This window comes from Pezoporus wallicus, unplaced genomic scaffold (assembly GCF_028554395.1).
Source record: "Pezoporus wallicus isolate ANWC-B61680 ecotype Strahan unplaced genomic scaffold, APGP_CSIRO_Pwel_v1 contig_8673, whole genome shotgun sequence".
Classification (NCBI taxonomy): Eukaryota; Metazoa; Chordata; class Aves; order Psittaciformes; family Psittacidae; genus Pezoporus; species Pezoporus wallicus.
The window spans coordinates 1,058,194-1,082,701 of NW_026637196.1; the positions used below are offsets into that span (position 1 = coordinate 1,058,194).

The 24,508-nt window shown below is 39.8% G+C and overlaps 1 protein-coding gene across 1 annotated transcript in view; it reads left to right on the plus strand.

Annotated features, from left to right (window-relative positions):
- Positions 1-541: 541 nt before the first annotated feature.
- SPTBN5 (spectrin beta, non-erythrocytic 5) overlaps positions 542-24,508 on the plus strand; it is a 91,321-nt gene continuing 67,354 nt past the window's right edge. The window contains exons 1-20 of the mRNA XM_057403943.1: positions 542-630; positions 835-951; positions 3,445-3,612; positions 4,800-4,919; positions 5,756-5,913; positions 6,724-6,952; positions 10,074-10,705; positions 11,671-11,809; positions 13,178-13,410; positions 13,826-13,979; positions 14,825-15,025; positions 16,213-16,419; positions 17,517-17,708; positions 18,405-18,557; positions 19,076-19,206; positions 19,800-20,051; positions 20,721-21,008; positions 21,646-21,892; positions 22,708-22,847; positions 23,794-23,893. Of these exons, the coding sequence (XP_057259926.1) occupies positions 841-951; positions 3,445-3,612; positions 4,800-4,919; positions 5,756-5,913; positions 6,724-6,952; positions 10,074-10,705; positions 11,671-11,809; positions 13,178-13,410; positions 13,826-13,979; positions 14,825-15,025; positions 16,213-16,419; positions 17,517-17,708; positions 18,405-18,557; positions 19,076-19,206; positions 19,800-20,051; positions 20,721-21,008; positions 21,646-21,892; positions 22,708-22,847; positions 23,794-23,893 (3,855 nt within the window). The 5' untranslated portion in view covers positions 542-630; positions 835-840. The remainder of the gene's footprint in view (positions 631-834; positions 952-3,444; positions 3,613-4,799; positions 4,920-5,755; positions 5,914-6,723; positions 6,953-10,073; positions 10,706-11,670; positions 11,810-13,177; positions 13,411-13,825; positions 13,980-14,824; positions 15,026-16,212; positions 16,420-17,516; positions 17,709-18,404; positions 18,558-19,075; positions 19,207-19,799; positions 20,052-20,720; positions 21,009-21,645; positions 21,893-22,707; positions 22,848-23,793; positions 23,894-24,508) is intronic.

Sequence of the window (24,508 nt, forward strand, 5' to 3'; positions counted from 1 at the left end):
TTGGTCACTGCTGTTAACAGGTTTACATCATATGTGAAATGACTCCAAAAGAGCTGTTTGGTTGAGCTGAAATCTAGTTTATTGTGTCACAGGCTCTAAAGGGAAGACTCCTCCTATCTAATATTCCTGAATGTTCAGTTGGGTGCTGTAGTGAATTACAAGCCTGATTTTTCATTCATATGGATGAGGCAGACAAGTGTATGGCAGCCTAGGGAAGCTTCTTGACTCCCAGTCTGGGAGCTTGTCCATGCGATTATGTGTCACCATCCTTACATGAGAGGAAAGAACTAAGTTGGTTCCATTTCCTTTCTCAGCAGCTATTTGGTTTCTGTTGGAAATGCTGTGGTCTGAAAGCCAAGAGCAGCATCTCAATCATTCCTCAAAGAACATAACACCCTTTCGAGCATTGCATTGGAAGTGATTTGCAGACCCCTCTTTCTGACAGGGTCTAAGATCAGTTCTCTGTCTTGTGCTGCAAGCGCATTGAAGGAAGCTATTGATGGCTTTCAGATAATGGGGCTGCTCATGCGAGCAAGTGATTGGAGGGAGACTGAAAGAAATAAAGGTGCACAGATACATGCTACATTTTCATCCTGAAATTAGAGATGCATTTCAAAAGGGAGAACTCAAGTACATTAAAACTGAAGTTGCGTGAAATTAAAGTACAAAGTACAATCAAAAGGAAATTAAGGTATTATACTGGGTGTGGAATTGAATCTTGTACCTGTTAGGGCTGGGCTCCCTACATAACACTGGGAATGTTACTGTTTATTGTAGCTGGCCAGGCGGATCTCTTTAGCTCTGAGCACCTCACCAGAGTTTCTGGCTTCCTAGGTGACCATGGGTACTGAATATGAAAAAGACCACATCAAAAAGCTGCAGGAGCAGCGTATGTCCATGCAAAAGAAAACCTTCACCAACTGGATGAACAACATCTTCTTCAGGAATAATGTAGGTAGCTCCTTCAATCTGGGCATTATCTCACCCACTGTATCCTTTTCTTATGTGATTTTTTACGTACTTTTCTTTATTGTTGTCATTACACATATATGCCAGCAAGGAAGACTGACTAATCAGAATGCTCCAGCCTGCAACTTTTACCTTACATCTGTCTCAGTTGTCCATGTTTCCAGTCTTCCCTGAAACCAGGGTTCACTTTGCAGATGTATATAACCCTGTCATATTGTGTTGTTCACTGTATCTTGCTGATCATCTCAGAGGAAGCTCTTTATTTTCTATTTCCTACAAGTAAAGCATCTGCGAATGTCTGCACTTCCCCAAACAATGCTGAATTCCTAGTTGCCCAGCTGAAATTTAAGACTTCCTGCTTTGCCTGATCAGTCCTGCCTGAGTTGCTGCTCAGTGACTCTGAAAAGTTGCCTTAAGTATAGCAATTTCAGTCAGACATGCTACCATGCAAGTATAGACCAATTGGTTTTCAGTAAGTCTCAAACTTCCAAAAAGCTCCAGAGCTAGTGTACAGTCGGTTTGTGTTTGCAAGGGAACTCCAACATATTCCAAAAGTCTCCAGACTTATTTGCAGATACACTGATCTGGAGGCAAAAATGATGTAGCTGTGTCACAGTAAGGAATTGCATCATCTAAAACCAGTTCCCTTTTTTAGAGTCTGTAGCTGATATTAATGAAAATGCACTTTGGCAACAACAGACAAGACCAGGAGTCTTAGTTCCATCCTAGATCATCATTATTATATGATGCTTCAGAGCTACAAGCATTTTTTTTCAGTGTCATGTTTTAAGTTGGTGATTGGTGCAAAGGCTCCCTCAGAGCACAATAAACTTTGAGGTTTCTTTTTCTTATGGTGAGAGAATAACCACAAAACACATTCTCTTACCTGCAGAAAGCTAGGTTTTTATAGTATAGGAAATGATTTTTGTTTAGCTACAGATAAATGCATCTACCTTCTCATTTTAAAAACACCTTCAAGTTCAAAGATCAAAATGTCAGTCTGGACTTCCTGCACAGTACTTGTTCATGTATCATAAAAGCATGAGGGGAAAAAGCCTGCGAGAGTGTTCCAAACCATATACGGTAAGAAATGATGCAGAGTCTGACTGCTTATCTAGGTCTTCTCAGCAATGTAGTCTCAGCTTTTCAGCACACACTTTAATGTGATTGGGTCATACTGCAGGACACTACAGTATTCCCAGTTGCGCTGTTGACTACATCAAGTGTAGTGCTAAGGATGCAATTGGATTGAATTTGTTGAACAATCTGTGATGGATATCTTTATGAGAAGACTGATGCAACAAAGCTATTAAAATTACTGCTGGGTGAGGCATAAAGCAGACATGAAGACTGTCTCTTTACAAATTTTAATGGAGCTAGTCTTCATTTATAGAGGTGTCACAGAATATAACAACTTTTAAATGGTAATTTACCAGAAGCAGAGTTTTAAGTTTATTTAATATGCAAAAAGAAATAGAGTTGGCAACTAAAGAGGGAGTTTTTCATGGAGATAATCAGCCAGAGAAAGTTGTAAACTCTTGTTCCGCACACAGTACAGACTGAAAGTTTCTCTGAGTTGCTTTTACACTTTCACTGTTTTCTTCTTTCTCTGGAGAAAAGATCTGTTAAACTGATTAATAATTGGTCGGGAGTGAAAAAGCACAGGTCTATTATTTGTATTATTTTTGGCATTAGATGTGACTATTTCTGAATTAAAAAACTACTACTTTCAGATTATTATTTTTTTCTGAAGACAAAAAGATTATTTACTGGGATTTCAGAATCACAGTAAATTATTGCTGGATATACTTTAATGACACTTTAGATGGTTAATGGCAGAAGGCCAAAAGTAAACACCCAAGGCAAGTTCTTGTTAGGTCAGAGTACACACTATGTCATGTTGTATCACCTAAGCACTGGGTGACTTCAGCACTGGCAGCAGTGAAATACATTTTTGTAAGAGAATGTAATCTTTCACTTAGTCTGAGACTGGCTAAAAACATGGATGCTTTGGGTGGCAGCACAGCTCCAAGCAGGGCATAATGGACTTTATTGAGTGTATTGAGTAAAAAACAAGTCTATGAATGGGATTATCAGCTCAATTTTTAAATGGAACTCACTGCTCAAAATAAAAAGATTAAAAGATTCATTTGCATTAAAGTAAAAATGTCAGCATTTCCAAAATGTTTGATTTTGAAAATACTGGTTTCTATTTTACTTTTCAAAATCTTCCACTTTATTTTCTATATTTGCTCAGTTGTGGGTTTTGTTTTCCTTCACTTATGCCTGCTTTCACACATAATGTCAGCCCTGCTGGAAATCCATTTTTTGTGACTTCAGGTTCGTCACTTTTCACACACATGCACTGACATAACTCGGTGAAACAGCAAGAAGGTGTTGTATAGTATTAGAAGTAGAGGGGTCTGTTAGCCAAACATTCAGCCAGAGTCTGTACTGTCTGACTGGTCTTCACAGGCAAATATCGAGATACAAGACATTTACACAGACCTGAAGGATGGCATCTCTCTAATGCAACTCCTGGAGTTGCTCTCTGGAGAGCCTTTGCCCAGACCAAACCGGGGAAAGATGAGAGTGCATTTTCTAGAAAACAACAGCAAAGCCATCACATTTCTGAAATCCAAGGTAAGTTAATATTGATATTAGAGATCACACTACGTATGTTACTAATTAATTATAATATCCACCTCTAATACACGATGAGATAATCTCTGAAGACAGGCCAGGGTTTTTATTAAAAGAAAAACAGTAATCAGATTTTCATTTCTCTGTTATTTGAGTAACATGACTCATAAACAACGAATGATCCCCCAAAACAAGTCACATCTAAACGAAAATGTACTGTATCTCTATATCTTTCTAGTTGTGTTTTCCCACATGCTGGGGGAGAGCAGTCATCATTAGGCAAAGATGAAGCTACCTGGTAAAAAATAATTCTAACAGTTTCAGCAAGTTATAGCAGTGGGTTTGTTTATTGTAGTTGTGCATCCCCATTTCAGCTACAAGTCAGTATGTAATTTTTTTTCATTTCTGAGCACACAATTCATTCTAGCCCTCTTTGGAAAATCATCACACAAAACTCTGTGCCATGAATTCCGAAGGAGCTGAGGAGTTTCATAGCAGTAGATGTGGGAAAGTACATAATGTCTGGATTTTTGCTAACTAAAAACCAAATGCAAATTCAGCACAGGGCTCCAGCTAACCCATGCCTGCTAAGGATATACACTGTGTAAGGCCCAGTGGTACGTGCACATCCAGGCTCTGCCAGCTGGGCCAACCAACCATTGCTTGTAAGTCCAGCCTCCAGAGACAGGATCATGCAGACAACAGGAGCCAGGGCAGAATGCACAGACTTCTTGAAGAGATATGCCCTTGTTGGCATAGTAGAAACTACAATCCTGCTTCCTGATCATGTAATAGTGGAGAAGGCAGCCATGGATGTTTAGTAGGTTGTTTGTACTGTTTAGTGAGCCCAAGCTATATGCTGCCTAGCTGGCTGGAGACCAGTCAGATGGAGTTTGCCCCCCTGTCACTCCTCTGGAGGAAAGGAGCACTGAATTGTGTTTCCTTCCTCTCCTTAACTACCAGTTTTCAAAACCCTTTTAGGAAATTTAAATCTTTCAGACCACCATCCCTTTGCTTTTGTTGAAACTCTTTTGGTACATGTGAGAGCTAGGGTTGAACATAGGAGCTCACAGGTATAGAGAAAGAAAACAGCATGCACACCCTCTTCATTAACAGCTCGTTACACCAGCTATCTTCAGAGACCTGGACATGAGTACTTTTATGCTGAATGGGTATTGGTTTATTAGCAGGTACAAGTGAAAGTGATTGGTCCTGAGAACATCGTGGATGGTGACAGAACCTTAATCCTGGGACTTATCTGGATCATTATACTTCGATTTCAGATTTCGTCTATCAAACTTGACAAGGTAAAACAGTGTCTTCGTCTTTTTGCTTAATTAGAGTGTTATAGAGACTTTGTAGAGTCTAAGCCTGGCAAGGGTATTTTCATGACATTTCCTGACCTTTGTGATCATGCAGATCTTCTATTATTACCCAGTTACTCAGCCAGCAGTTTGTAAAACCAATTTAATCTATTTTATATTTTCTCAAAGAGACAGAAAACAATAACATGGGGATAGGTAGGACATTCACCTATGAATGAGCCTCTCTCCTTTGAATCCTCTCTTCACAAAGAAGAGATTTGATGAACTGGCTTCTTTTTACTGGCTTTTGACTCCAGAAAGAATATCTTTGATGGCAGTTCTCTCTAGATTTGAACTGAAAGCTGCTCCTTTATCCTTTCTCTGAAGAAAAAGTATTCTTTTTCAAAATATTTCACATGTACTCTAAGTACAAGGAGGATAAGATCCCATGAAGATATTATGAAAGTCAATGATTTCTAACATTAGACCTGGACACACTATATTTTGTTTCTGAATTCTAGATCACAGCTAAGGAAACAAACAAACTGAACTTTGCTTTCCACTTAATTTCTACCAGCCTTACAGAAGAAAAACATTAAAAAAATTTTAACACTTACTTTTCATCTTAGAATTTCTGAGTTCATTCAATTCACTTCAATAGAAAACTTCTACTTTCATGTTAAGTCATTCTACCTTCATGGCAGATACAGTCTGCAAGCAGATTTGTGAATAGGACAGAAGTAATACAAAGTGATCTTTGGGAACGTAAGCGTAAACCCCCTGATGCTACTTCCATATGTTGTTCACACTGATTTTTCTTTTCCCTGCTCTCTTCACAGGAAGAATTTGGAGGCAGAGCTGATGTTCTATTTGCCAATGAAGCCTTACTGCTCTGGTGTCAGCATAAAACTGCCAGCTATTCCAATGTGAATGTGAAGGACTTCTCCAAAAGCTGGAGTGATGGGCTGGCCTTCAATGCACTCATACATGCTCACAGGTAAGAGCTGATGGATCAGCTCAGAAGGAGTTGCTCATTGCTGTCTCTAGCTCCACCACAACTTGTTTCAGGGTATGAATTGCAAGTATTTTTCAAGAAACTGTCAAACCCCCTCTTTGCCCTTTCACACTGAAGACTCTTCTTTCTTAATTGGATATTCTCCCTGAGGAAGGAAGGACCAAAATCTCCTGATTGGTATTTCCTTTAGCTAGGCATAACATTGAATTTCCAAGGGAGTATCATCTGAACAATGCTGCCCATTATTTGGTCTTCGCCCCTTGGTCATGTTCCCATTGCTCTTTTTCAAAAGTTATTATTTTAGAGACTGGTTTTATTGTATATACTTCATGAGCATGTATACCTTCTGATTCAACTGTAACAGAGTAAGAAATCTCTCTGTCTCTTTCTTTCTCCCTTCTCTGGCCCTTTGAAAAAGAATGAAGAAAACAGCCCAAGGCAGGAGAGAGAAACCACTGGGAGAACCTTGAACATTTTTTCTCCCATTAAAAATTCTGCTGCAAATACTGGTAGGATACCATGGTGGGATCCTGTAATTTCCCCATTTTCAGAATTGCCTCTGCAGTGGGCTTTGGTTTTCACCCATAAGTGAAGAGGAGAAATAAGCGAAAGGCAGAGATTTGCAGCAAGTTGTACTTCAATTTCATAAGGGACAGTTTTCTTCCTTTTATGTAGGCAAGGGGTGATGCTCTTGAATGAACCTCAAGGTCAGACAGTAATATCACATTCCTTAGGCTAATGCAGTTTACGGTTTATAATTCTTCCCCGCCATGCCCTGTTCTTCTTGCCCAGGCCTGATCTTATCCACTATAGCTCACTGCGGCAGGACCAGCCCATCAAAAACCTGAACAATGCCTTCGATATTGCTGAGAAAGAGCTAGGAATCAGCAAACTGCTTGATGCTGAGGATGTGGCAGTGCCCTACCCAGATGAGAGATCCATAATGACTTACGTGTCACTCTATTACCATTACTTCTCCAGGCTGAAACAAGGCCAGACAATACAAAAGCGACTTAACAAAGTAAGTGCATTGCTGTCTTCAGAAGTTAAAAGTTAATTATGTAAAGCTAAATTTATGTTGGAAATGTTTGGGGTTTTGTTATTTCGGGGGTCTTGTGCGCAAGCTCAACTTCAGGATCATTTGAACTGAATCAAATGGCACGACTATTTAAAAGACCTCTTATCATCACCTGAATCTTGAGAAATGTCAGTAGACTGATCTCTAAAGGGGATTGCATTTATCTCAATGAAAATGAGTCCCTTTTTGACCTCAGAGTTTCTGTTTGAGAACTGGTGTGGCTCCAATGTAGCTGGAGGCAATACAGATCTCATTAATCTTGGGAGGATTACTGCTATGCAAAAGCAGGCCTAGTCAACAAATTCCTGATTTAATAGATGATCCCTTATTCTATGAGACTACTTTGTATTTTCATTTCCTGTGAAAATCTTCATCCTTTCTTTCTAACTCCTTAGACAGGTACAAAATGGAAACAAAACCCAAACAAAACAAAACAACACCCAACAAACAAACAAACCCTAAACAAACAAAAAAAACCCCAAAACATTAAAAAGGGGGGGGAACACTCCTAGAGAAAAAAAAACACCTTTTTGTCTCACATACAATCACAAATTATATTAAAAACTCTTTGCAGCCTGTTGATAAAACTGACGAAATTATGACATTCCTTAGAGAGAGTTTCTTTTCTACATTTGGAATAATTTGTTTTTGTTTTGTCAGAAATACAAAACAAATAGCCTGCAGAAAACCTGTACACCCAGGATGGGTCCTGCGTGAACATCTGGACTTAGAGAGCTGCCTGTGCTCTTGAAAGAGAGGATTTGTTGCTCCATGGGAGTCGCAAAAATCCATATACCTCCTTCCAATATCTGAAGGGGGCCTATGAGGATGCTGGGGAGGGATTCTTCATTAGGGACTGGAGTGTAACAGCTTGAATTTAAACAGGGGAAGTTTAGATTGGATATAAGGAAGAAGTTCTGTAAGGGCAGTGAGGCACTGGAATGGGCTGCCCAAGGAAGTTGTGAATGCTCCATCCCTGGCAGTGTTCAAGGCCAGGTTGGACAGAGCCTTGGGTGACATGGTTTAGTGTGAGGTGTCCCTGCCCATGGCAGGGGAGTTGGAACTGGATGATCTTAAGGTCCTTTCCAACCCTATCTATTCTATGATTCCCTGGTGGTAACAGGGTGAAAGCTTTGGCAAAGCGGGCTTGTTCAGCCAACAAAGTGGTCTGGGATAAGAACAAGTTGATCCTGAAACATGTATCAGTAACAGTGATGCTCTCTGAAAAAAAAAGAATTAGATGAGAGCAGGGCTTGGAACTGGGACAAAGATTGGGCAGCAGTGAGGAGACTGGGCAGTAGAATTTGACTGGTCTACACATGAGTCTCTGGCCAGGACACATTTTTCTTCTGATAAGTCTGAAATACTCCTTGTGTCACCAAGCATGTATTAGAGGAACTCTAAGGGTCAGATAGATCCTGTATTTGTATCATAGAGAAAACCAGAAACAGTATCTCTTATTCTGTCCTTTTTAAGTTCTTTTTGTATTCCAATATTTTTTCCCATTTTGTACAGACATACTTATTTTCTTTTCTCTCTTCCTTTCCACTTACCCATTTCTTTTTCCCTTTTTTTTTAATTTTTAGCCTATTTCTAATACTGTGTTCCAGTCTCCCTGCATTTCTGTCACACACAGACATTCAGAAGGAGAATGAGACATATGTTAATCTCTTCATGTCCTTAGTCCCCACGAATAGGCAGTTCTGAATTTACTAATAGGATTGGGGAGGGAAGCCTGAATGTGCCAAGGAAGCCTTTGAGTTCAGGCTGAGTGTGTGACCAGGATGGCAGAGAGAATCAGCTCAAGGAGGTAAATCTCCCTTCTCACTCCCATGTGAGGTGGCCGTGCATTTGCTAAGATCTTTCAGTGAGAACTGGTTCGATGGCAAAAATACAGAAGGGAGCCCTGATGTCATGGGCTGCTTTTTCTAACTAAAGGTTAATGCAGTTTTACTCCTCTTCCAGCACTGTGACATTTATTCATTGCCAAGTGCTCTTTCTGACACATAAAAGCAGATTACCACTTGCATTTGCCCAGTGCCATCTCCCTTACTAATCTGCCTGGTTGGAGCAAGCAGGCTCAGGGGAGTGATAGGGGCAGGCAGCATTGTTCAGCATTAAACCTCACATCTGCAGGAGGACTACTAAATTAGGGTGAGGAAAAAATATAAAGTAAAAAGACAAAGATGAAAAAAAAAAGGGAAAACTAGAAAGAAATAGTGATTTCAATCTATCACTTTATTTCATCATGAATTTCCTTCTAAATCTGTCCTCCAGTGTTTACCTGAACTTGAAATAAAGGCAGGTCAGAACACAAATGAAAGATATCAATATCCTGGACTTGAAAAATTAGTATTGAGCCAAAGTTATCATTCTTACCAAACCCTTTTTGGCTATGAGACACTCTCTAATAGTTTATATAAAGAGAAACAGCTCCAACAGAAGAGATTTAGAAGGGGCTCTTGACCACAGTCTGCTGGAGGCATGTGAGGAAACAAGGATCTTGTGGGCTGGTCTCCTAACACTCTAAGGTGATGAAGCTAAGAGCGTGTAATTGCATATGAGATTGGGACAGAATTGTTTGGGGGTCAGGAATAAGAATGGAAAAAAGAAAAACAATCTGGGCTGTTGGGTTTTTTTTATTGAGAATGGGAAAAAAAATCTACTTTTTCCATTGTGAAACAAAAAATCTGAATCCTCACTTTGAGCTTCTTATTTTCTTGTCAGCCTGCAGAGGCACCGCTGACAGTCTCCACATGCATGCTGTTTATTCCAATGTTAACCCTTTCTTAAATAAAAACTAAAATGAGGCATTAAATAATATTCATTTATCTGTGTTTTATGGAAGGTTATTCTAGGATTTCACCTGGCCTCAGATGTGACAGCAGTCACTACATTGGTATAAAAATGTGAAAACTGTGGCAACCTGCTTAAATACTATTTTCCTGACACATATTCAACTATTTGAATCCTAAGCTTGGTTTGTAAAGGTGATGTTTTCTGTTCAGCCACCTAGCTTCTTTCTGCTTCTTATGTGGCTTGTATATTCATATTCCCATCACAGATCGTGTTCTTCCTGAAGGAGATAGATGACTTGAAGCTTCTATATGAGCAGATGGTCTCTGACCTCCTGAAATGGATTAAACAGAAGGTGACAGAACTGGATGACCGTCATTTCCCTAACACTCTTCAGGAAATGTGGCTGCTCATGGCCAACTTCAAGACCTTCCGAACTGTGGAGAAACCCCCCAAGTATCAAGAGAAGGGCATGATTGAAGCTCATCTTTTCAACATCAGGACCAAACAGAGAGCTAACAACCAGCGGCCATACCTGCCCCCAGAAGGGAGGATGCTGCAGGATGTGGAAAAGCACTGGATTATCCTGGAAAAGGCAGAGCACAGCCGGGGAAAAGCACTGCAGAAGGAGATGCTGAGGCTAGAAAGGCTGGAACAGCTAGCTCAGAGGTTCCTGAAGAAGGCAGCCCTGCGTGAGTCTTACTTGGAAGACATGAAGAAAGTGATTGGGAAGCAGGACTTCTGGCCAGAGAGTGTAGACAGGATGGAGGCTGCAAGTAAGAAGCTGGAAGCCATTGTGGCAGATGTACTCCCTCGGAGGGAGCGCTTCACAGCTTTGGATGAAATGGCCACAGTCATCAGCCAGGGGAATTATCATGGCAAAGATCAAATCATGCATAAGTGAGTGACAGATGTGATACTCTGTAGTCGTGATTGAAGTCAGTTGAGATTCTGTGCTGTTGTGGAAGAAAATTAATTGTAACCATGAATAACAGCTCTCCTCCTCATGAGTAGAACTGTCAGGAATTTCTTCTACCTGTGAGCAGTTTCAGCAGATAAAACAAATGCTTCGTGTTCTTTAATTACTTTTTTTCTTGAATGAGCAAACTTTCAGACTGATTTCTGGTGAGAAACAGTTTTAAGATATTTTCACTATATACAAAAATACTTGTTCTGCCAGAAGTTCTATCTCTTATCAAAAATGCTGAGGGGGACACATTTTATTTCAAATCAAATTTCTTTTTCAGTGTGTAGTTTGGGGAGACACAGATTAGTTCAGGCACAAGGTCTTTGCAGATTGACTGCAGATTGGAGCAAATCTTGACAAATTATGACTTCTCAGATTATCAATATAGCCTGATCTAGGAATGACTAAGAATGTCATACAAATAACTTCCTTGTGGTATTTCAATGCTTTTCTAAGTTTAGAAAATACCAGAAATCTGTAATTAAACTAAGAAAAGCAATAATCAAAGAGTAAATGGAACTCTTTATAAAATCAGATTGTGACTCACGATAAGGTTTGGATTAATTTTTTATTTTAAGTGGCCATTTAAAGACCACTTCTTTTTTTCCAGGCCTTTCCATTATATCAATTGAAATCAATGTGGGATATTAGATATGAGGATCCATAAAAAGCAATGTCTAAATTTAAGGAAGTCAATGACAGTTGATGTGCTAGTCAAAATTCCTCTCCATGATGTCACTAATAACAGCATTGCTTTGACCTGTTTTGTGATCATGGCCTGTGCTCTTGTACTAGTGACAAGAGTTGTGGGTATTCATCTAGCTTCTTTAAAGCTGAAAGCCCTGCAAATCTCCCAGTCTTTGGTCCAAATCAGTGGTTTCTCTACCCTCCTTTGCAGGCAAAAGAGCATTTCAAAGCAATGGCAGGATCTTCTGGATCAGTTGCAGAGACGACAACACTCCCTGGGTACAATGCAAGAAATTTTGGGCCTCTTGAGGGACATAGATGCCATTACAGAGGAGCTAAAAGAGCTGCAGGTACTGAGCCCTCCCAACTGGCACACAGCTTGCACTGCTACCAGTGTGTGTTCCTAAAATAGCCCCCATGTTCCAGGGACTGCTGGTGCCAACAGAAGATAAGTTTCTCAGCTGTAGAAGAATATACCATTTTTACATAGATACCTGACTGTGCATTTCAATTTATCACTGCAAGCACATGAGAAAAAAACAGGCTTTGGTACAGGGACTCTCCCTAATCAGAAAGCCAGATATGGTATTATAGGGGGTGCACTACACATTCAACTTATGTAGTAAAATAAAGATGGGAAATAATCTCAGCTAAATTGAGAAGTGTAAACGCAGAACTGCAATAAAACAGCTTCCTGTTCCCATTCCACGTAATTCTTCTGGATTACCTTCTAGAAGCACCTTCAGTGATTATACAACAGGGGACTATCTCAGTCATATATCTGGCTTCCAGGTGCCTGAGCTTGAGAGAGGGAAAAGTTCCACTGTAAATGCACACTGATTGCTTTTAGCAAGAATTTCCAAGTGTTAGCAGGGTGTCAGAGTGCAAATCCTTCACTTTAGCATAGGAAATAAGTGATTTCATATTGATTTGCAATGGCAGGAAGTGTATATACATCCTTTGGTCTCACTTTGTCTTTTATAAAGACAGAAAAATCCTTACATCAATGGGTTGCCTTGTACCTAGGTTGAAAAAGTCAACATGCTACATGAAGTTGTGAATTTTAAATTCAATATAAGACCTGTCTTTAAGTTATGAATTTTTCTGTCCTAGTATTAATAAGCAAAGAACACATACTGTGAATAATGTCGTTGGAACCATAGCAGCTTGAGGATGTGGGAGAAGACTGGTGAGGAAAGCTAACATTCTACAAGAATGTTAAATGGAATCAGTTATGAATAGGATTGATAATTGTATCCATTGATACAACTAGAAAGAGGACAGATTTTTAAGTACTTGGCACCTTCATCAGCCAGCTATTAAACACCATGAGGGACTTATTTTCGTTATTTACATAGCAAAGACAAGTAATTTTCTCAAACAAAAAAAAACATAGCAATCAAAACAGACCCTAAAATGGGATATTGTAGAATTCTCCAAGCACAGACTGTGAATCAACCTGCCTACAGGCGGGTGTATAGCAAAGGGCTATTCCTTGTGCCCTTGAATTCTGATACCTTGAGTGTTTAATCAGTAGTGAAATTGAAAAATAAAAGTATGATTCCTCTGATTAGGCATCTTTTTGGCTTTATCTAGCTAACATCATTCTTTTGTATTTAGAAGCTATGAGTCAACAGGAGCCTTTCCACTGATTTCTTTGTAGTGAGCCCCTGAATGCACTCTCTGTCGATGCCTTTTGTTTCTCACTTTGTTTGCAGGTGCTGGTGACTTCCCAGGACTGTGGGAAGCAGCTTCTGGAAGTAGTAGATTTGCTGCAGAATCACAACTTAGTTGACTCGCAGATCTCTTCCTATGATGATAGATTGACACACATCACCAAGAGGACAGCAGAAATCAGCAAGGGCAGCACAGTTAAACCAGAAGTGCTTTATGCGAAAGTTCAGATGCTTCGTCAGCTGTATCAGAACCTTACAGCTCTGAGCAAGTCACGGTAGGGCTGTGCTTATGGCTCTGCTCTTCCTGATTAGGATGGCCAACCACTCCCTTATGATTAAGCATTTGAAATTTTTCCTTTCTTTATTCATAAAGACATAGCACAAGCGACTTGATGATTGCAGTTCACTGAAAGAGACCACTCTGTTTCATAGATGAAGAATAGCTTCATTCTCAGCATTTATTATGACTTGCTTTATGTGAAATCTGAATAGCATGTGGTTATCTCCCCATCTCCTAGAGGGTGAGGGAAATGTAATTTTCTTTCCTTTGTCTTACTCTGGAAATAAATTAACCTATGTCAAAAAGGCATTAAAGGCATTCAAACTGTTGGATTTTCTAAAGTCATCTTTGATTATGCTACCATTTTCTCCATGGGATCCTAATTCTGACTCTTTGTTTCTTGGTTTCAGAAAATCTCAGCTAGAAGAGGCTTTGAAGCTTTTTGAATTCTTCCGTGACTGCAAAGAGGAAGAATCTTGGATCTCTGAGAAATGGAAGCTAGCAAGAACGGCAACATTAGGGAAAGATGTCAGCCAGATTACAGCCTCTATTCAGAAGCACAAGGTACCTTAATTTACTGACGATGACTTGCCTTTGTGTTATAGCAAGATTTTAGAACATCTGTGTCCTTCAATTCAGTCTGCACCACTCATAAGAAAGCTGTCAAACCACTCATTATCTCAAGTGTCATGATCAGTGTTTGAAATTTTTAAACATATATAGGGGTGCTCTCCAAGAGGAGAAGGAAAGGGTAGAGAAAGAATATACTGCATGGATTAGAAGTGCAGCTTCTTGTGAAGGTACTGGGCTCTGTATTAGCTCGCTTTGGATGGGAGGGAAAAAATAAAAGGTTGGTAGTTTTTGTTGTTTTCTTACTCATGTTTCCTGGCTAAGAGAAATGTGGGTAAAGGAGATGGTGAAAAGACAGATGTCAGCAGGCAGGATGGGTAATGTTTTGTGAGCTTACAAATCTGTTACCACTTCCCCTAAGAGCTTGCTGTAGGTTAATATTGACAGATTAGCTATATGAGCTGCTGCCTTACAGCAAAGAATCACCATGGCCAAGTGAAGAGACCTGAGAACTTGCATAGAAAACTGAAACAGGAGTCTTTTCTGTAATTTTAATATACATTTGTGTGCATCTGTGTATTTGTTTCTTCTGGAAGACAGCTGAATTGGTCAACAAACAGGTGTCTTCTTTAGAGAAGACTATTACAAGCTTCACATCAAAGGATAGTAACTTCTGTGTGGGGAGCCAAAGGGCAATCAGCTCAGGGCTCAGGGAAAAATCATAAGAGTGGATAAGACACAGGGCTCTTAGAAATGTATGTGTTATAGGACTGAAGAATAGATCTTTGCTGTCAGCTCATGGGACAGAGCTGCGCTGACATCTCTCATCCTTCCGCTAGGCACTCGAAGCAGAGTGCAATTCACACAGGGCTGTATGTACAGATGTGGTGAGGAGGGGCTTGGAGCTGAGCCAGAAGAACCCCACACACCAGGAGGACATTCTGAGGCAGACAGACAACCTCCAGAAGTTGTGGCAGCAGCTCCAAGATGAGGTGGCTGATCGCAAAAGCCGCCTGCAGGCAGCAGCTCTCATCAAACAGGTAAGCAGGGCTCTGCTGTTGTTTGTGGTGTGGCAGACACGATGTGGCTCAGTTCTGCCCCATGACCCCTTATGGAGGGCAAGAGAGGCAGGAAGCTTTCAGGTGTTGTTCTTCAAGAAGATCTCTGGCAGCAAAGTCTCAATTGTCCCGCAAGCCAGGCGAGCAGAAGATTTGAGCAGCTGGTCTTGCTCTAAGTTAAAAATGCTAGTGGAAGTAGCCCACATAATAGTGCTGATGCAAAGTCTTTATTGAGGTGGGATCTGGGTAGCTGTGTGACATTGTTCTAACATGAAAAACAAACAAACAACAAAACAAACCAATCAAACGGAAAACCCCAACAACAATAAAAGAAACATGCTGTGAGACTTGGATCTGCCATGAACTTCCAAAGCCTGGGAAATGTTTGACCCTTGCCGTTCTGACCTACACTTTTACAACACCTACAGACATTCACAGCTCTGCAAATAAACAGCTCTTATAAAAGCAGCATTCACAATACACGTAACATTATGCCACGTATTCTTATTCTCCTTTTCCTAAGTACTTTTACTGTTGCTCCCATGAGATGCTTGAACAAAACTTGATAGCTTTGATCCTGACAAAGTCGAAATTCTCTCTTCTATCTCGTAAATTTAACATTGTTACTATGCTTTAGCTATAACCCTTTGCTACTGTGGGTTTTCTTTTTTTTTCTATTATACCTTTATTTTATATCTCAAAATCTTGTTTTGCTTTTTACAATCATAGACAGGCAGATCATAAATTATGGAAAAAAAAGAAAACTTTAGTTGTAAACTGAGTTCATTGTTGGACTATTGCTTGGAACCTTTAGAAAACATCTGTTGAAATCACATTCTTACCAACATCATACATTGGGGTTCTTTTACCACTTCTATTAAATGCCATAAAGTTTTAGTGAAGTAGGAGTTTTTAAAGAGTTAGTTATAGGCAATCCTTGAATCTATGTACTCACTTTGATTCTGTGAATTATCTGTGCTTGATGTGATTATGAAATGCATCATGGATTTAAAGCTACCATTCAGTTTCACAACACCTTAAAGTAACCTTCTAGCTACACACCGAACGGCGTGTCTCCTTACTCGTAACTTTCAAAAGAGGAAAGAGCTGGATATGATGCTTTCATACCACATCCAGTATCAACTGTTTTCTTCCCTGTGTGCCTTCAGTACTTTGCTGACGTTGATGAAGCAAATTCCTGGTTGCGAGAAAGGCAGCCCCTTCTGGCCAGCAAGGACTATGGAAAGGATGAGTCGAGCGCTGAAGCACTGTTGCACCGTCACCTGCGCCTGGAGAAGGAGATTGCAGCCTACTCGTCTGAGATGAGACGCCTCAAAGAGCAAGCTGATGTTGCAGCAGAGCAAGCTCCAGCTGCAGTAAGTAGATGAGGGGTTGTGTCATGTTTAGTTGAAGAGTGTAAATTAAGTGTGTTTTAATTATGTAGAATATTTTCAATTTGCCAGAATAGAATATTCCAAATGACCTAAGCAAGAAGATTTTTTAATTCAGAAAGCAGTTGTAATTACAATTGAGACAAATTTTTAGGTGACAAAGAACTTCATTGGCCACCCATAGCCCACCTAGATAGTGTTCTGTAAAACACTAGAAATACGTGTTCCCTATACCAGTCCTTACAAATACCTGCTCACTCTTTATTCTCATAACATTATTAATTTCAATTAGCTTTAAAAAGCAGACATTTAATCTAAACATCTTTACAAATTCTTTTGGCAATCTAAGATAGCAGTGAACCAACCCACAGCTCCAGGAGCAATTGGTACCATCCCACAATGGATGTTTAAGGCACACGGGATGAAGTCAGCCTTTGCAGATGCCCCTCTTTTTCACTGAATAAAAGGGAATATTTGACTTGAGATCAGCTTGTCTGACAACACAGTTCAAGGGACTTGAATAACACATTCCATAGCTTGCTCTTTCATACTTCCACTATCATTCAATGTTTAGCCAAACCAGTCTGAGAGCTATGAGCATCACTTTGTCTCTTTCATTTATCCCATAATTACGACATTAATTTTTATTGGAACAAAAACTTCATTGCTTGTTATTAAACATGAAAAAGCATGTGACAAGATGGTATCAATGTACAAATAAACATTTATTCACTAGGGCATTCATAGGCTTTGAAACTGGAAATGTTTGGGTACTAAGACATCACCCCAAATAGAACTATGAGCATAGTAAAATCTTTGGCAATTTTAAAAAGCAAAAATCCCAACAAAACAACCTTGATGTGTGCACAAAATAAGAATTTTTCCTGAATCAACAGATTTTGAAATGAGCTAAAATAAACTTCTGTAAACAAGTCTAAAACAAATTTCAGATTCAAGCAAATACTGGAAATGGGTCAGAATGCTGTGATTTGAACCAGCAAGTTCAAATTTTGCTTCCATGTGAATTTTTTATTGAAATCAGAGGTATTCATCCATTGATGCTGTTAAATTTTGCTTAACAGATTGCGAAGACAGAAGCCCCAGGGGACTTAAATCAAAAGACAACTAAACTACCATTCAGTCGAACCTGGGCAACATCTGAAACTGCATTCCCCGGAACCTCCAGTCCAGATGTTCATTTTCTTCCAGAGAACATCTGGAAGACCCAAAGTGAAATAGATTCACTTTATGAGAATCTACAGAGCATGGCTGAGGTATAGTATCCCCTCCAGTGCTTTGCAGTTCTCAAAAACAGTCAAGTCCAAAGCAACGCAAAGTGAGGTTATGTGAAGAGCTGTGCTGGCTTCTGCCTTTCAGTTTAATAACGTGCCTCAATCCTGTGAAGTCCCATGGGACCTGAAGGCTTGAGATTATCACCACAGTTTGGTATCAAAATATATTTTGTATTAGCGAATTTCCCATTTACTTAATGGGGAGTCTTTTTACTTTATGAAGAGTGGGGTTTTGTGTGTTTTTTTCCTCCATAATATTTGCTTGATGCAGCTCCTAAATCTTCAGGCTGTTTTGCTTGATACTAGCAAAAATAACCATAATCTGCATTCTCTATTTATTGCTTTTCACTCCCGACTGGCACAGTTCTGCCCTAAAGACCAACAAAATCATGTTTTATGGGAATTTTACATATTCCATAGATTACTGAGGTGAATCTTCAGACATCACCAGCAAGCAGCCCAGCCTTGCTGCCTGTCAGAGGCTGAGCACTCTCCAACTGCTTCTCTTACTTTGTTCTGGGAAGGATTGTGATCTTCATGAAACAGGTTCTGTTCTCTTTCAGCAGTGTCTGGCAAAACTACAAAGCTACCACCTGTAGTTCAAATGCAATGATTTTTTTTTCCTGCAAATGGCAAGGAGTTATTGCAACAATACTTCAGTCTTCATCTGTTTTACAGGACAGAAAAAAGGCTCTAGAGGAGATGATTGGATATTACCGCTTCTGTAGCTCCTGTGAAGAATTTCAGTCATGGATGAAAGATAAAGAGAACATTTTCCGGACTCTTCAGCCTCAAGCAGACAATGTGGAGGTCATGCAGCAAAAATATCAGGTACCCCTTTTCCCTGCTCACAGATGATTTCTTTTAAATCAGACTGACCTTGGGAGAATAGATTAAATTGCGGAATGAATTTTTTAGAGTCTTTTCATTCATTTCAACTCATGGAGTCGTGCATAGATATTTCAGATATTTCTTTTGTACAAACTATGCTGAGCTTATTCAAGCTTTTAACTTCTGTGGATGTGATATCCTGTACAAATATCATGGCATAAAAGGACTTTTTGTGATTTATCTTATACCGCTTGAAAAAAAAAATGCATGATGAAAAAATCCTGCAGTGCATTCGCATTCCAGTGGAAGGGGACTTATGTGTATAGCTATGTAGTGTGCACACCAGGGGAGGTCAGGATGGCTATAGGGGAATGACATGCCCTAGGTAGATAGGTGTCAAGTAAATGTAGAAGCCAAGTGTGAAAGTGGGAGGTAAGTAGATATGACATTATTAAGAATCATGTCCATAGATATGGAAAAACTTCAAGTTCTGCATTCTTATGTCTTTTCTACTTCAGGGCTTTTTAACGGAACTAGCTGCAGGGAAAGGTCAGCTGGGAGATATTGAAAACTTAGCTGCTAAATATGGGAAGATCAGTCCCAGCAAATATTATGAGATCCAGAGATGGCTGGAAGAGATCAACATCAGGTAAAGCTGCTACTGTCTCATGGAGACAATTGGAGAGCTGAGCTTTCCTGCCCAATCTAGACTGCGCAGAGAGAATACCTGTCTGTTAGGTTTTTATGTCCCAGGGAGAGCGTTTTTATGTCCCAGGGAGAGCGTTTTTATGAGGGGAGGTTTTCATGTGTAGCTGTTTGCTGTATTCAGGTGCCCTTCACAAATATTGAAAGGAACATCAAGCCCTGTTTGACTTCATTAATTATATTTAGTACATGTTCTGTACATACTCCTGGCACCAGCTGGAACTGAGACCACAACCAGGTCCTGATTTTGACCAGTTGTTTATTTGCATTATGTCCAGTGTGTTCTGAATATCTGAGCAGCGTCCTCTTGCTTGAGAGGGTACTGAGATTAATTTTGATGTTATGGGGGAATTCTAGTGTTCAGTCCTTCAACACATGCATGTCCTTATGAAATCCTTATGCAAGACTTTCTGACTAGAAAAGGGAAATAGCTCATGTATAACAAAGGCTATAACTTGAATCTGCTTTCTAGGTAAAGGCAAGCTTTGGGGTAGCAGCTGAAGCTAGATGCAAATAATCAGGTTCTTTCTCTCCAAGGTGGGAAAGCATGGAAACTCTGAAGGAAGAGAAAGGCTCTGAGCTGATTGGAGTGGCTGATGTGAGGACATTTCTTCAGGACTGTCAGAGCATAGGGGTACTTCTGCAAGACAAGATGGTCCAACTCAGAGATCTGGAACCAGGGAATTCACCTGCTGGACTAGAGTCAGACAAGCGCAAACTGTCCACAATTGAGAGAGAAGTTCTGGTGATAGAGAGGAAAATCGAATACTTGAGGAGTGTTGCAAAATCGTAAGAAACCTACTCTTTGTTTCCGTATTCTTTGCTGTTTTCTAAGAACAGGTAAATTATGATTATAAAGAGAATGGGCAGCTTACGGCTGAGTTTCTGTTTCTAGCAGCCTGAAGAACTGGTTTACCTACTGGTTTACCTACTGGACTGAGATCATCTCTTTTGAATATGATTGAGTGATTGGAGAAGTGATTGCTTCCAGATTTCACTGTTATAGGAGAATAAATACCACAGGATTGTTTGTGGCTCTAACAAATTATCTCCACTAATGGGAGTTGCCTAGTTCAAAATGTGGAAGTACCATTTAGGTCCTGAAAGAGGGCAACTGGGGTAAGCAAGGATGAAGGAAGAAAGATAGCAGAGCATTGTGCACAGGAGTTGGAATTTGAAATATGAGTTTTAAGTTTTTACTACTTTATGTTTTCTGTACGTTTGCAATGGGAATGAATGACTGAATCACAACAGTGTTAAAGGCTTTCACAAGAGATGCACTGTCTGCAGTACACGATATTCATATCAATATTTCTTGCTAGTGTGGAGCATTTGTTACCTCGGTTGACTTTCTTTTATTGGAAGCGTAAATACACAAATTCATTCCTTTTAAATAATATTGGTTCAAGCTCTAAATGCCTGAAGTGTTCATTCATTTGAACACATTTACTGTTGTAGGATTAAGGACACCAACCCTGCAGAGAGCAGAGCCATCACTGAGCAGGTGGAGAACATGGAAAGGCTTCTGGCAAAGCTCAAGCTGGAGACAGAGAAGAAGCAGGACATCCTTCAGCAGGCCCAAAATCAACAGTCCTTCCTGCAAGATAGTCGCAGGCTCCTGCTGTGGGCAGAAGGCATTCGGGAGAAACTGAGCAGTGAAGAAATGGGCGTTGATGTGGCTTCTGCAGAGCAATTGCTGAAAGAACATCAAGACCTGCTGAAAGAAATTAGGTCTCAGAAAGAAAGGTAGAGAGATTCTGTCAGAGTGGGCAGAGTGGGGTGATACGACAATAGTACTTGAAGATGAAACATGTCTGTTGTGTATATAAATTGTGCATGAAAGTGACACCCAAAATTTATTTATATGCTCTTGAAACTTATTGTCAAAAGGAAACTGCAGAACACAAAACCTATTTAGTTCTTACATACACATCCTGGTGGTTGATGGAGGGCTGAAGGAAGAGCTTTTGTGTTTGGAGTAGTATTCCACAAGCTCTCCTGACACACTCACACTCTCAGATAGTGCCATCTGCGCTTTATTTCAGTTTCCTCAGTCCTTCTTTTCTCAGTTCTTATGCTCCCAGTTGTCATCATCTTCAGTGCTCCTTCTGCACATATATGAAGTGCCAGATATGATGCAACTTCTCTCCCTTTTAATGGGAAAGCCTGCTTAAATGGGGCAATCTCACCTCCGCCTCCTTCCTCCTGAGGAAATAACCAGCTGCATTTTGTGGTGCACAACCATGGCTAGCAGGAAAAGAGTGAAAAGGATGGAGGAAAACTTAATGTCTAGGCACTGCTAAGAACACAAAGAGCTGTGATGAAAGAGAATTTATACACCCTTATACAGTAAGGTCTCACTTTTCCTTTTGACTCTGGGTAGATTTGTACAGCTGGAAGAACTAGGGCACAAAGTAATCCACGAACAACCCGGTAACAGCAGGACCACAGATGTCCGCCAGTCCATGGAGCGTCTTGCCAAGGAGAGCAAAGAGCTGGAGAAAATGTGGGAACAGAGACAGAAAAAGCTGCAGGATGGCCTGGAATTGCAAAAGCTCAACAGGGAGGGGGACCGCATCAATGCAGCCCTCTCTGGCCATGAGGCCTTCCTCCGAGGAGATGACCTTGGGGTATGTACAGCAGTTGATTCTGTTTTCTCCTACTTCACCTCCCCATCCAGGGAATACAAACAATATTCTTAATTAGATCAGTTTCCTCATTTTTGTGGTCATGGCATTGGAAACCAGACTGTCACATTCTTATTAATGTTTTTATGGTCTTTTTGAGAACAAACATTTTTAAAACAGCTAAATTTGTGATTTGTTGCTGTATCTGTACATGTCAGGTGATTTATATACAATGACTCATCCATTTGGAGGCTAAGCATTAAAACAGGTTTTGGTTTGGATGTATTTTTTTGTTAGTGAAGTAAAAATCTGACTTTTTAGTAAATAAAGCTTTTCCTTTCATTGAGTATTTTTAAAATTTTAACACAAATGGATGGAAAAAACAATCCAGGCAATGGTCACAAGATGAGTGAAGGAGGAGGCTGTGATATCTCACCATCTCTTGTGTTTTAAGCTGAAACTGAAACTTTGATACTTTTGGGTCAACTTAGTGGAATAGTTTTACTTTAGTTGCGCCCTTTCGTATTGCTGGTCCCTAGATATGCTGGCGTGCTGGCATAAATTTCAAATGCAGATTTTCCTAAAGGGTAACAATGGAACCATAATAGAAACATAAACCAGACATATCAGGTATGGTAGAAACCTAAGCACCTGCTGCTTGTTTGTAGCCCTAAACATCCTTAAGCACATGCAAATTGTATACTGTATCTCCTGCCTGAAAGAGAAAGAGAAAAATAAGGTTTGATTTCCTTTTCATTGTTACAGAAGCAACATATGATCAAGAGAAGACTTGATCAAATTTTCTTTCTTAAATTCAGGACCATGTAGATGCTGTTAGAAGCCTGCTGAAGCAGCATCAGGAATTTGAGCAACTGCTGATGGCACTGAAGAGACGAGTTGAAGCACTGAATGAAAATGGGGTGAATCTAATAGAGAACAGGCACTTTGCATCTCGTGTGTGAGTTCAAAACTCTTTCCTTTTTCACTTAGCTTTAATAAAAGATCCAGTGTGATTAGCATTGGATTACAAACTAAATCCTGATCCAGCATTTAGTTGACTGATGTGACCTGCTGAATGAGGGAAGAAAAAGGCCTTTTATGCTCTCAGGACAAATAAGTGAAATGCTATAAATTAAAAGCAATATTTGACAGAAAGCTAGAATAATTCACCTTGTATAATAAATTGTATATAGTGTTAAAAATTCTGTAACGTAAACCCATTAAATACATGAAAAAGGTTTTCCTTCATTTATTGGTATCACATATTAGAATTAATGTTTGCTGTTAAAAAGTTACAGAAGTCTTCACGAGGAAATAACTCATCAGTAGCAGCTTCATGTTTTTGTTAAAGCTAAATATCATCTGTGATTTTTTTTTCACTGTGCCAGAGCCAGCAGGATTTAGTAAGGGGACCTCTGCTTAAATAAGAATCAGAAATGCAGGGTCAGAATGGACCTCTTGGGTCAAAAAAGACCATGTTGTGGTCACAAGTGATAATGTCTTGAAAATTCCCTGCACAAATTTACAAAACTCCTCTTAAAATCTGATTTCTTGCCAACACTACTACCATGAGAAGGCCATTCCAGAGCCTCATTGCATTTGCATCACAGAGAAAATTATTAGTTAAGGTGGAATATCTGGGAAAGAGAAAGGTCTGACTGTTTTACATGACTGCAATAACACAGCCATGCAAAAGGAAAATCCAGAGCAGCTGGCAAGCAGTAGCTTGCCGTAGATGCTGTCCTGCATGTCCAGCATGGTCATGGGACAGGGATGTACATCCCTTCCTCCTCTTAACATAGGCGTTGAACTAGATTCTATTTATATCACAGTCATGACTACAGTTAAGCCAAGGGGGACCAATATGACTAGTACTGCATCAGACTTCCTGTTTTTCTTGGTAGTATTGAAGAGAGAATGGTCACTCTTCGGCAAAGGTGGGAGCGGCTGATACAAAGCAATGCCAAGAGAAAACAGAGGTTGATGGATTCCCTACTGCTGCAGGTAAAAGGACTGACGCTGCAGATCTGGTCAGGCATGTTTGAAGTAGTTTTACCCTTTGTCTTAATATGGCAGAAATCTGAAACTGCTGAGGATTCCTACTGCAGTTCATTTTCTCTTTGGCTATGAGACAGAGAATTTCATTCTCCAGGGAGCAGGTGATGCACTGGTGATAAATCTTACAAAGCCACAAGCACAACAAAATACCAAAACAAAAATGGAAATACCAAATTAAAAATATCAACAAAATGTTTTGTCTGCTGGATGAGTTTATTCTATTCATAACTTATTATTGTTCTGTCCCTTAATAATCGGTCACAGTTACTTACGGTAACTGTACTTTTGGCACCAAATTTAGCTTCCAGTGCAGAGATACAAAGTTATACTGGAGGGCTGGACCACTTATGTTTAAAATAATTACGAAAAATGCAAACCTTCACTGACAAAGACAATAGATAGTAATGTGGCAATAAAGGGAGAAGTAATATTACTCTGAGGGCTTAAAAGCTCATCAATGGTTCAAGTTCATACTTCTTCAGTTTTGTTGATTATGTAGAACAACTTTTATGTGAAAATACATCACATTACCTAATGGTCAGGAAAAAAAAATCAGGGCTT